The sequence below is a fragment of the Chelonoidis abingdonii genome, chromosome 3 (assembly GCF_003597395.2).
Source record: "Chelonoidis abingdonii isolate Lonesome George chromosome 3, CheloAbing_2.0, whole genome shotgun sequence".
Classification (NCBI taxonomy): Eukaryota; Metazoa; Chordata; order Testudines; family Testudinidae; genus Chelonoidis; species Chelonoidis abingdonii.
The window spans coordinates 168,854,132-168,866,273 of record NC_133771.1 but is presented as its reverse complement, the minus strand read 5'-3'; the positions used below and the strand labels follow the sequence as shown (position 1 = coordinate 168,866,273).

General features: G+C 43.8%; 1 protein-coding gene across 1 annotated transcript in view; it reads left to right on the top strand.

Moving 5' to 3' along the window:
• SMYD2 (SET and MYND domain containing 2) overlaps nt 1–11,275 on the top strand; it is a 46,722-nt gene extending 35,447 nt beyond the window's left edge. Inside the window, exons 9-12 of the mRNA XM_032771252.2 lie at nt 2,418–2,538; nt 5,269–5,443; nt 6,946–7,054; nt 10,786–11,275. Coding sequence (XP_032627143.1) covers nt 2,418–2,538; nt 5,269–5,443; nt 6,946–7,054; nt 10,786–10,866 — 486 coding nt within the window. The 3' untranslated portion in view covers nt 10,867–11,275. The remainder of the gene's footprint in view (nt 1–2,417; nt 2,539–5,268; nt 5,444–6,945; nt 7,055–10,785) is intronic.
• Nucleotides 11,276–12,142: the final 867 nt, after the last annotated feature.

Below are 12,142 nucleotides of genomic sequence, written 5' to 3'. Positions count from 1 at the left end.
AACGCTCCAGAAATCAACGCTAGCCTCGGTACATGGATGCACACTGCCGAATTAATGTGCTTAGTGTGGCCGCGTGCACTCGACTTTATACAATCTGTTTTACAAAACCAGTTTATGTAAAATCGGAATAATCCTGTAGTGTAGACGTACCCTGAGAGACTACTTCCCTCCTGGAAGTACATGGGAGGTAGCTGGAGATGGGAGCCTTAAGGACCAAAGGTTTTTTGACTCCTTCATGTGATGTTTATGAACTTGGCCTCTTTTTCTTGCTGATTGGATTTATGCCACTGTTGCCCAGGTCCAGGACTGACCTAGGCTGCTTGAGCTGGGACTTTTTACAAGGTGGTGTCAGTCACTGCTGACATCCCTCCTGAGAGTCTCATTAGTGAAATCTGTTCCCATAACTCACAAACCGTCCTCCTCCCGCACCCCCACACTCCCCTAAGAGAGAATATCCTTTCAAAGCTTTTAGTCCTTTTGATCTCCAGCTTTCCAGCCTGGCAAAATAAAACTTGCATCTTCCTTGGAGACAGGATGAAACTAATTGCTTCCCCTGTTGTCTTTCAAAGGTGTGCCTGGATATTCTTATCTGGGACCATTGTGTTGCTTTCCTGCTTGTTCTTGCCATAGTCCCCACTAATTTTAAGCATTGCAGAGATATAATAAATATTCCACAACCCCCAATATAAATTGGTTTCTCGTTAACTAGGTAGCATATCAGTATTCTTAGATTATTGTATAGGAACTCCATGACCATCGCACTCAGTTTTCTATAATATAAATATAGGGTGAAATCCTGCCCCTGTTGAAGTCAGTGGGAGTTTTTGCAACTGGCATCAGTGAAGCTGGGATTTCACCCATAACATTTAATGTACCACTCACAAAACAACCTGTCACTCTTCCTCTTATGGAAATATCTACAGTCGAAAGGACATGAAGGGGAAGTATAGAATGGGATTCATTTTCCATTGAATTAAGTTTCTTGGTGGGCCTAAAGTGTCTGGGTTTTTAGATGGGAATTTAGAAAACTTATGTCAAATAAGCAGTGAACCTTCTTATTTGGAAGTGGGTTAGTGACTGACGGTGTGACCAGTTACTACAGTGCTGAGCACTTTACAAATCTGTGTAAAAACAATATTGGAAAACTCTCTTGGTTTACTGACAAAGGAGGGCGATGTCAGATAGCAGATCAAGCAAATACAGAACAGTGGACAAAATCTGCTGTTATACCTATACAATGGGGTCAGACTGTTTGAAATTCTGAGTCTTGTGTTATTCAGGTGAGACTGGATGATCATAATGGTCCATCTGGCCTTAAGATCTGTGAAATCTCTAATGTGATTGAAAGCAGAATTTGGCCTTATATAAAAATGATTGGGGGAAAGGTGAATTTAGAGAAGTTTGATTAGTTCTGGTCATGCAAGATGTACTGCATGTACAGCAGAACCCTGCTAATCTGCACTTCATTAATGTGCATGCTAAGAATCACCCATGCACAACTGGCAGTCTTCCCTCACCTTTCAAAGCTCACATAGCAAGGACCAAGAGGCTTCTGACACCAGGAGTTCACACTTTAGAGACTGGGGTTAACACTAGATGCTTCTAAAAACCCAATGTCACAACGCAGCAGTTCCGAGCTTTTGAAATTCTTGGAGAGTATCATAGCGTCTAACTGGGGACTCACTCTTAGTCTTCTCAGAGAGGCAGAGGGGCAATTGCCCTGCAGTGGGTGCTTGTACTAGGTGAGGAAGCCATTGCAGAGATAATGAGAGCAAGCAGTAGCTTTCTGGTTTGTAGTATTATAGCATGACCCCACAAACCAGCACTGTTTCTGAGAGAGCCATTTTGCCACATCATCCCCCATAGCAACTATCTCCTTGCTTGTACCAGTGTTGTTCTGCTACTTTTGAGGCACCTATTGTATAGTGCCCAGCAGTATTGGCGAGCGAGCAAGGGGTTTTGAGACTTGTCCTGAGGCAGTGCCTTGTGAGATGGAGTCAGAGGCGCTGCTGAATAGGTGCACTTTGCACCGCTTGTAGCTTCCCATCAACACTGTGGAGAAACTATGGCACCTGGATCTGAGTTGAAGACCTTATTGCAGATGTTGCAACCAGTTGGTACAAGTGACATTTTATAAAACACCTTGGGATACCTCTTGCGTTGTGGATGCAGTCATCGTCCAGGAGTTTACAAGCTCAGAGCATTGCAGCCGAAGGTTTAGAGAAAAATGACAGAGTAATAGTCTACTTTATCTGTTTTCTCCCCTACAGATTTCAGTGGTTTCTTTGTGGGAGCCTAAAATTCCAACCATGCCTTTTATTTTATTAATCTTATGTAGCTTTTAAACTCTGTGTGTGGATGTGCCTTAACGTGTGAGGTTTGGGATTGCATTTGTAATTCTCATGTGCTTCCTTCAGGACAAAGATAAATTGGAAATCCGCAGACTGAATGAACCTCCATCAGCAGAAACTGTCCGAGACATGATCAAATATGCCCGAAATGTGATTGAGGAATTCAGGAGAGCCAAACACTACAAATATATCCTTTGCCTTGCCTTTCTCTTGCCCCTGCTTGCTCGTTTTGCAAGTTTTAAATCTTTTTGATATCCTGAGGCTCACTCCTTTTAGACTCCCACTGCCCCCCACAATGCACTTCTGAAGGCAGTTAGAAACTAGACAGTCTTGTTCTCCTCTTTGTTTGTGAAGAGAGAATTTTCTCTGAAGTGGGTGCATGCGTGTATGAGAGGGATTGTCAGAACATTGTGTTGCTGCCTTCTCTTTACAAAAAGTGTTGTTATGCTGAAGAATCTGTTTGTTTCCCTTTAGACTGAAAATATTTCCTGTCTTGAGTGAGGTACGTTTTAACAGGTAGAAATATTCAAGTAGATCCACCACATCCCAGAGCTGGATGGCTTTTTGGCCAATCTGTGTTTGTGCAGAAGCCTATACTTTCGAAAACATAATAGGTAGAAAAATAAAGAACCGAGCCAACAGCAGGCTGATTTCAAAGCCCTTAAAATGTCAAAGCAGTTAGGAAGGTTAGTGATACTATTTACAGAGAGTCTCGTCTTACTGTCCTGAAGTTAAGGACCAGTCCAATGGACCGCAGTGGCTGTGGCCCTTAGCCAAGCCATACAGGCTAATTGCTCACCGCCAGAAGTTTCCTTCTTCTGGGATCCAGGCCAAGTCTGTGTCAGTTACTTGTTACATCTGAACCAGCCTCAGCCCTGGGCGCACTCAATGGACTTTTACCCCTTTATACTAGGTCTGGATTTGGCCCTCTGGCTGCACCTGCCCCGATTTGTCACAGGTGACAATTTAGCCCTTGAGAATATCTGGCGACTTGACACCAGAATCAGTGGATGTGGTGGTAGTAGTGGTCGGTGGTTGATGTTAAAGGGTCTCCCTAGCTGAACTCAGCAATGTCAAGGGCCATGTAAGGTCTGATGATTTAATGATAGAAAAGTCTTGATTTTAAACATTGGAAGGAGTGGCTACGAGGCCTTAATCAGGGGGTCTCACTGTGCTTGTGCAGAGCAGCAGCTGCAAGCACCTGTAAAAATAAAATTCAGCTGAGCGTCTCACCCTGCACACTGAACTGGTTTTGCAATGGAGGAGATAAGTGTGGCCCACAGAAATCTGTTTCCACTGATAATCACATTGTAAACTCGTCAGAGCAGGGATTGTCTCTTCATATGTGTTGCACAGAACCATTCCCTGGTTGTGACTGGAATCTGCGTTTGCTAGTGCAAAATAAGCATGGAATAGAGCCATGAAGGAAAACCCTTCAAAAGGCTTTTAAAACTAGAGGGGGTTTGTTTGTATTTTTAATCTTAAAAACAAAAAGCTTGCCTGAGCAGGTTAACTGTCCACCTGACATCCTGGGCGAGAGAGTCACACAGAGCAGATCCAAACATAAGATCATCTAATGGTCACACTAAGGATAAGCTCGTCTTACTATAAAAATTGAGGGAAGACCAGAAATGACAGGTAAATACCATTGACTAGTGAGGTGGGGGGTAGTCTTGTATAACCTTTGTAGATTGTGAAACTTAAATTGTTTCCTTTAAAAATTACTTTTGGAATGCTCAGAAGGGTGTGTGCAAGAGAGAGAGAGGTGTGTGCAATTCCAGAGCTCTTCAAAGTGCTCTGCAAACACTAATCCTCACAACGCCCCTAGGAAGGAGACAAGTACTGTCTTATCTCTTGCATGAACTGGAGCATGGAAAGGTGATGCAGCAAGGCCAACTTGCAAGTCTGTGACAGAGCCAGGATTAGAACACTGGAGGTCCTGGAGTACGCTCAGTCCACTAGACCACACTGCCTCTCTGCATAAGAGAGGCTTTTGGTTCACACGTCAATGAAAAAATTGTGCTGTGCCAAAATAATTCCCACCAACTATTTTTGTTAAAAATAAAGTCTAGGGATGAAATCCTGGCTCCACTAAAGTCAATGGGAGTTTTACCATTGACTTCATTGAGGCCAAGACTTCACTCTAGATGTCTGCAGTCACAAGTGCTGCATGTTTTAGGGACAGAGTAGCACTCAACACCAGATCCTGGGTGTTCATCTACTTGTGAAACTGAGAGCATTGCTTCTTCAGTTGCTGTTATCCACTTCAGCAAGAATACTTGTGCATTGCCATGGAGTAGGCTAGGATCCAGAAGTAGCACAGGCTCTTTGCGAAATGGTCATACTTAGTCTTTTGGAGGCAGAAGAAGAAATAACTTCTGTCACTCACTGTAGAGCATGGCCATGAGAACTTATGTAGAGGATGTGAAAGCACTTATGGGAGACATGTTGAAATAGGAGGTGTAGCTATATCCCTCTGTGGCCAGATGCAGTTTGTAGTTCCCCATACCCTGTGACCCAATCCTTTTCTCAGCCTTGATGCAGGGATGGGGAATTCGTACACGGAAAATTCCACTCTTCATAGCCACTGCTGCCATGCTGCACTTCACCCCCCCACTCCCCAAAGTACACCAGCAGTGGTGCAAGAAAACCACTCCAATCTCAAGGCTGGGTTTGCAGGTCTGACAATTATGGGGCGGGGGGCATGCAAACTGAGCAACCTTGATCTGGAGTTGCTGAGACCTGGAGCCCCTTGATGCCATTTTTAACAGTCCCTTTTTCAAAGAGCTGTATTTAAAGAAAAGCTTCTCAAAACCATTCTTTACTGGACAACCATAAGGTGGGTATCCTCAAGCCGTATAACACAGGTATGTAGTTGGAAACGACTCATTTAATGTGTTCCTTGACTCCACTGTACCTCCTAGTGAATTACTGGAGGTTTGTGAGCTTAGTCTGGACAAGATGGGTTCCGTGTTTGAAGACAGTAATGTTTATATGCTGCATATGATGTATCAGGCCATGGGAGTCTGTCTGTACATGCAAGACTGGGATAGTGCATTGCGCTATGGGGAAAAAATTATCAAACCATACAGGTAAACTTAGGAGCTTTTATTTTTAATTACATAATGCAGTGAGCTGAACACATGTTTAAACAGAACACAGGGGCAGGCATCACTAATCTGATTGCACCTTGTATATAGATGCACTGTACAGCAGTGAATGTTCATGGCCTGTTTAGAGTGAGATGTGGGTCCAGATTCAGATAGTGTTTACTTGATCTGAATAGGGCCAAGGTATTAACAATACTTGGCTTTTTGCAGATTCCTGCCACAGAACTGCAGGACCTGTTTACTCCCCAGCTGTCTTTCCTTAGATTGGTGACTGTACTAATCTTGCTTAGTTACTGTAACATGTTTTCATCTCTAATAGTGTATTGATCGTTTGCCTGAGACTAATTTTTTAATCTTAACCCTGTCTGAATACTGTAGTTAATATCCTGGCCCTTGAATATTAATAGAGATTCCAGTCGTCCTGTTGGTCACTTCATTCATCACCCCTGTGGTAAATGGCTACAACAAGGCTCTTTTCCCACTGAATGGACTGGGCAGCAGAGGGAGCTTGAACTCTGCTCCTCCTGATTCCCAGACTGAGCTTGTCAAGTCCTTGATGGTCTTGGCTACCTCTCCCTTGGAGCAAGAGCCTGAGAGAATGTGCAAACTCAGGGCTCTTGCACCGGGATAGGGCAGTGCAGCACAGCTAGAGCCGCCCAGATGTTACCTTTGAGAGGAAACCAAAGAATCTCCGTTGTTCGGTTTCTTTTCTGGGCCATGCGTCCCTCGCTTGTGACAGCCAGTACCTTACGCATGGGTCTGACCCCGCCACAGGTCTCCCCAGGAAATTCTCATCTAAAGGTGTAATTCGCTCTCCAGCTGAGGGAGTGCAAGTGAACCTCTCCCTTTGGATGCCAGTGTAAAGTCATAGATCAGCTGGCAGGGAGCTGTGATTGTGCTGGCTCACTTGCTTTCTCCCTGGGGGCTGAATAGTATTTATCATCCTTGTGACTTGCCCTGCTTCCACTGGCTCGGAGCCTGGCATTCCAGGTCAGCTGCTGAACCCAGCTCCTGCAGTTTGTAGTTTACTTTGCTGCAACTGCAGAGCTGCATTCCAAAGACTTGTTCGTTACACCCCCTCAGTCACCCCCGTACACGCAATGCTGCCAGTGTGCCTTTGGAATAAGAAGAATCCTTAGTGCTTAGGGGCGGGGTGGCTCAGGGAATTGGTAATGGTACAGAGCTTTCCACCCTTTTAGTGGGCCAGATTAAATGCAGTGACCGCAAGTCACTGCCCCCTGGTGGCTGTTCAGAGGCCTAGGGTGGGTGAAATGAATGTTGTGATCTCAGTCCAATTCTCAGTTGTGTCCTCATCCCACAAACAATAGGTACTGACTCATGGCAGCCACAGCAGAGAGTGCAAGGATTGAATGGGCAGGGAGAATGAGCCAGCTTCTCACAGCTAGAGCTAGGGAGAGGGGTTGTGGGGAAATACCATGGAAACTTTTTGCAGGATCTGATTATGCCAAGTTTTTCTTTCGCAGTAAGCATTATCCGCTATACTCCCTGAACGTTGCCTCCATGTGGCTGAAGTTAGGGAGGCTTTATATGGGACTTGAAAACAGAACTGCTGGAGTTAAAGCTCTAAAAAAGGTATTTCCACCCTTACCCAGTAACTAGAGCAATTTTAGCTAGGCATGTGCTCGCTGAAGTGTTACCATTTCTTAACTAATGAATGACTTGCTAGAAGACTTATCATGCCTTGTATTTAGTTACTTGATTTTCATCCTTTCCTTAATTCAACATGTGTTTGTTATAAAGATGTAATGCAGCTGCTGTTACATCATTTCACTGTCTGTTATGCAAAGCAGGTCTTTCCTGATCTTTTCACAATGAACTTTAATACTTCAGAATCAAAATAGTATGTATGTTGTATGTCATATTCCCTTCACTGAGTCAGAGTTCCACTGCAGCTAGAGAAGTAACTGTAGGTGCAGTTGCATTTCATTTACTTGCTTGTTGAAGGAGCTATGTCTCTTCCTTCCATCCACCCCCCCGCCCCAATTCCTGGCCCTTGAAGCATCGCACACTTTATTTCTATGGTTCAGATATTGTTAAGTTGTTCAAAAACTGAACATGTTTCTGGCTCTCACTCATTCTGGAATAGGACACAGGCAGATAAATTTTCATTAGGTGGGTTGAATTTTTAATGCATATGATAGATTATATTGTGCTGTGATAGCAAACCCCTCACATTTTTATTTGATTCCTCTCCTCTCATTACTAATCTGTAGTGTGTTTCCTGAGCCTTTCACCTGTTGTTTTTGGATGTGTAGCGTCTTTGATATAAGTAAATACCCTTTTGGTTTCCTTAACGTCATGATTTTTTTGTTACTTTGCTCTGGAATTCCCTGATTTTTGTAGGGGCTTTTTTAAGTAAGACAGACTTGAGCCAATATTAAAGCAGACCTCCAGCCTACAAGAGCCTGCATAAATTACATATTTTAAATGTATTTTTAAAACAATTTAATGTTGTTCAGAATACAAACAGTGCAAGTAAATTTGTTGACAGTCAGTTTCCCTACATAAATATATTTTTCTGAAGTCTCATTTCCAAAAATAGCCTCCAGGAACACTTGAACACAGCTGCAAAAGCATCCCAGATACTGGTGCTGCATCTTGAGGCTTATTGGAAAACAAAACAATTGTCTTCTCATATCTCTTTGGAAATCACTCATACAGGATCTGTAGAGTTCATCCTTTGAGTGAGATGGGAAAGCACGGGTCATTGTTGCTATTCACGTGGAAGTTAAATCTTCTAACACCAACAGTAGGGGATAATCCTAGTCAATATTCCCTGGTAAAATGGGTTCTAAGATGTTGTGAGGTCTTACTCCATGGTCGCTCAAACTAGGCACAGTGTGCCCAGCCATTTGATAGTGTTGTCACCAGCCTAGTTTAGAACTGGGAGCCTGCAGTCAAAGTAAGTCAGCGGGCACTCATCAAGGATATGCGACAGTCTGAAGTTGACCACATCTACATCATGGGTCATTACAGAAACCCCATTTGAAAAGATTGGCTGCACAATTGCCAGTTCTGTTCAAAACCAGTTCAGGAATGCCCACACGTGTCTTGGTCAAAACCTGGTGGGCAAGTGGTTGGGTCAGTAACAAGAGCATGATTAATGACCGTCATCACTGCCCACTTGTTATGCCAAGCAGATTCCACAGTCATGTCCTGTGGTGGCATAAGTGACCAGAAGGGCCGTCTATAAGACATGCAAAGAGTTGAAGGTAGTTGAAGAGGTCTTAATACAGAGGCAAGTTGCTGTTCTCACTGATCTTGGCCAGGAGCATCATGGAGGCCCCTCCACAGTGAATGTGTGGTGGTGGTATGTTACTAAGTATTGGCAGCTATGGCAACAGAGTTGCACATAAAGTCCCAGTAACAATGCACATAGATTTAAGCTCTACATCGACCAGCCTAGTGTGAAACAAGCAACACCAGACAGGAACACAGTACTCTACTGTTGAATAGGAGAGGGCAAGGGCTGATGTTCTAAGCATCTGGACACACACACCCCAGGTTGAGCTGGCCAGTTTTCTGAGCAAGTTGTTGTGAGGGGTAACTTTGGCAGCTGTCTTCAAGTGGTTGTGGTACATCAATGACCTATCCAGTGTCATGCTGAGGTAAACAGGGTTTAGATTGTGCAGCGGGCATTGGACATTTAAGAAAATATTTAACTCATGGCATGGGCTTGCATTATGTAGATGAAATGTGATAGAAACTGGAAAAACTTGGCTGCAGGTGTCAGACTACAGTAGTCTGCCATGAGCTTCATATTCTCATTAGGATCATGATGTCAATTTCTGAGGAGGATTGAGCGTGATAGCTGTGGCCGATGTCATTGGCATAGATAAAACTTGTGTGAGAGTATTGCTGGCAAGTCATCGATGTACGCATTGAACAGTATTAGTGAAAGAACGGAACCTTGAGGAAGTCCACCAATCTGATACTTCCAGGAACTGCAACCATCACCCATGTGGATTCTGAACCACCCGTTTTTGAGGAAGAGCTTTACTACTTTGACCACCCAAGGCAGGGCAGCTGGAGAGAGTTTACACAGAAGACCTGTGTGCCAAACCGTGTCATAAGCAGTGGTCAAATCCAAGAAGATGGCCCTGTCTTTAGATATTGTTGAAAACTCTTGGCTCCATGGTGGCTTCTGTCCTTAGCAAAGTTTGATCTTAAACTCTCCACTGACTGTTTCCACCCACATATCTATGCACTCCATTCCTCCGATCTCGCTTTGTTCTCTGTCCTCATTATTGCACCTAAGGCTACTTATTTTTCTGCTGCTCTTTGACAGATGGATAGTCTCCCTCAATTCTCACTTTAAAATCAAATTTTTCTATTGATGTAATACACACACGAGAGAGCGGTTTCGATGCTGTCAATAGCACCAATTAGTTTTGTCTACCCAGTTTTAGATTTTAAACTCGTGGGGGTGCAGTGTGTTCAGATGAAGAGTGTAGATCACCTTATACAATAGACCCCAATCCTGAATAGAGTCTCTACATCTTATTGCAACACAAATGCTTCAGTCTTGGCAGTATTTTCCTTTCTGATGTGTGGTGTGATTACTTGATTATGTGCTGGTGGGAGTGGCTTAGTGGTCTAAGGCATCAGGCTTGAAACATCTGATCACGTTATGTTCACTGAAGCCCTTTTGACTTGCTGAGATAAATAAATTGGGTTCCAGGCAATTTACCATGGGTATAGGAGAGGAGTTGAACTCATTGCTCTGGAACAGCTGTCAAAATATTCTCTACTCCAGCAGTTCTTAGACTGTGGGTTGGGATCCCAAAGTGGGTCACAACCCCATTTTAATGGGGTCTCCAGGGCTGGTGTGGTGGGGCTCAGGATATAGGTCCCCTGCCCAGGGGTGAAGCCCTTGGACTTTGGTTGTCCCCTCTGCCTGTGGTAGTGGGGCTTGGGCCTCCCCATCCCTGCCACCCTGGCTCAAGCTACATTCTCCCCTCCTGGGGTCATGTAGTAATTTTTGTTGTCAGAATGAGGTGGCAGTGCAGTGAAATTTGAGAACCACTGCCCTACTCTATTCCCTAGCTTGCAGCTTTCAATCTTAGAGTTGGCAGCATTTCCAGTGGTGCTGTATGTACATAGTATTGAAAAATGCTTTGAGATCCTTCAGGATGAAAAGTGCTGTATGAATGTAAAACATATTCTATAAAATGAAATTCATATGGTTTCCTATGGAGTAGATAACTTTAAAGGGATAATAGCAAGAGGTGTCACCTGAGGAGAATACTTCTAGCCTAATGCTAACTATGAATCAATTATGTGAATATTTTTTCCTTTCACAGGCAATTGCTATTATGGAAGTAGCACACGGGAAAGATCATCCATACATTTCAGAGATCAAAAACGAATTCAGGGACCACTGAGCCTCTGAATCTATGCAGTCCTTCTACCTTTATTTAAAAGCCTTGCCAGCAAACCTACAAGAGTGCTTTGAAAAGTGCTGTCTTACGAAACACTTCGGTAATGTAAGTGGCATGACAAACATGTTGTGCACTTGGGCCTTGCATCTTGCATTCTCTAAGGCTTATGCAAAACATCTTCAACCTTTGCAAATTCTCAAATGCTTTTTTAATAAAGGAAATGTCATGGTTTCATACAGATCATGCCTTCGACAGCTCATGTGCAGAAGACCAATTTTTTTCCTCTACAAATTTTAATGCATTAGCTGTGTAAAGTAAATAAAAGTGGTACATTGTCATGGCCCTACTTGTTAGCTTGTGCTTGCCTTAATTTTGTGACATACTTTCTCTTACTCTCTGAAGAATTAAATATTTAAAGCAGTTACTTTTCCTATATCCATTATTTCTAGTACTTTTCTTTAGGAGCTTGACAATGTCTGTTCCTACCAATTTAATTCCATTCCAAAAACATTGAGCTTAAGAGAGCTTGATGATCCTGGCTCAGTGCATTTGTGCTGAATTGTTGTAGGCTCCCACCCCAATGTGCTTCAACTCCGAGTGTTTGTAGGCACAGCAGCAGCTTCTATAGAGGTAGCACAAATAAGCCCTTGTTCACGCAAGGGCATAAGCTGGAGTACCCCTTCTGTCACAGGGGTTAACCTTGCATAGGCCAGGGGCTAAGGTTTCAGTTCCATGGGTTTGGAGGGTGCTGAAGTTGGATTTGCCTTCATGCTGAACCCACAAGGGAAGGTGCCATAAATTACTGTTGTTATCCCCTAGCAATTTTGGAACCCTGCCTTCAAGACAGTCTTAGGCTGGGGAGTACTGTCTTCAGGAAGCCTGAAACAGGGACACTGGCTGGGGTTAAAATGAGCTGGTCTGAAGTGGACACGCCTTGCCTTGTTAGAGAGAAGCCTTTTTGCCTCCAGCAGATCACAGGGAGCTGCCACCAGAGGAGCCAGAACATCCCTGTCTGTCAGTTGCTGAGCTGGAGACCAACTTGCACCCCCTTCCCCACCTCCAGAAGAATCCAAAAGAAGCTCAAATTGAAACACAGGGTTTGTTTTTAAATGAGGCTGGACAGAGGGGGATTGGTTGGTTGTCTTTAAGAAGCCAGGAAGCTCCCTTTCCCTCTTAATTACACATCTAAAGTCAATCAGGTATGGAGTTAAATTACATAAACATACTGTACCATTTTTACACCTTGCAGAGCGGGCATGAGAAATCGGAGATGGTAATT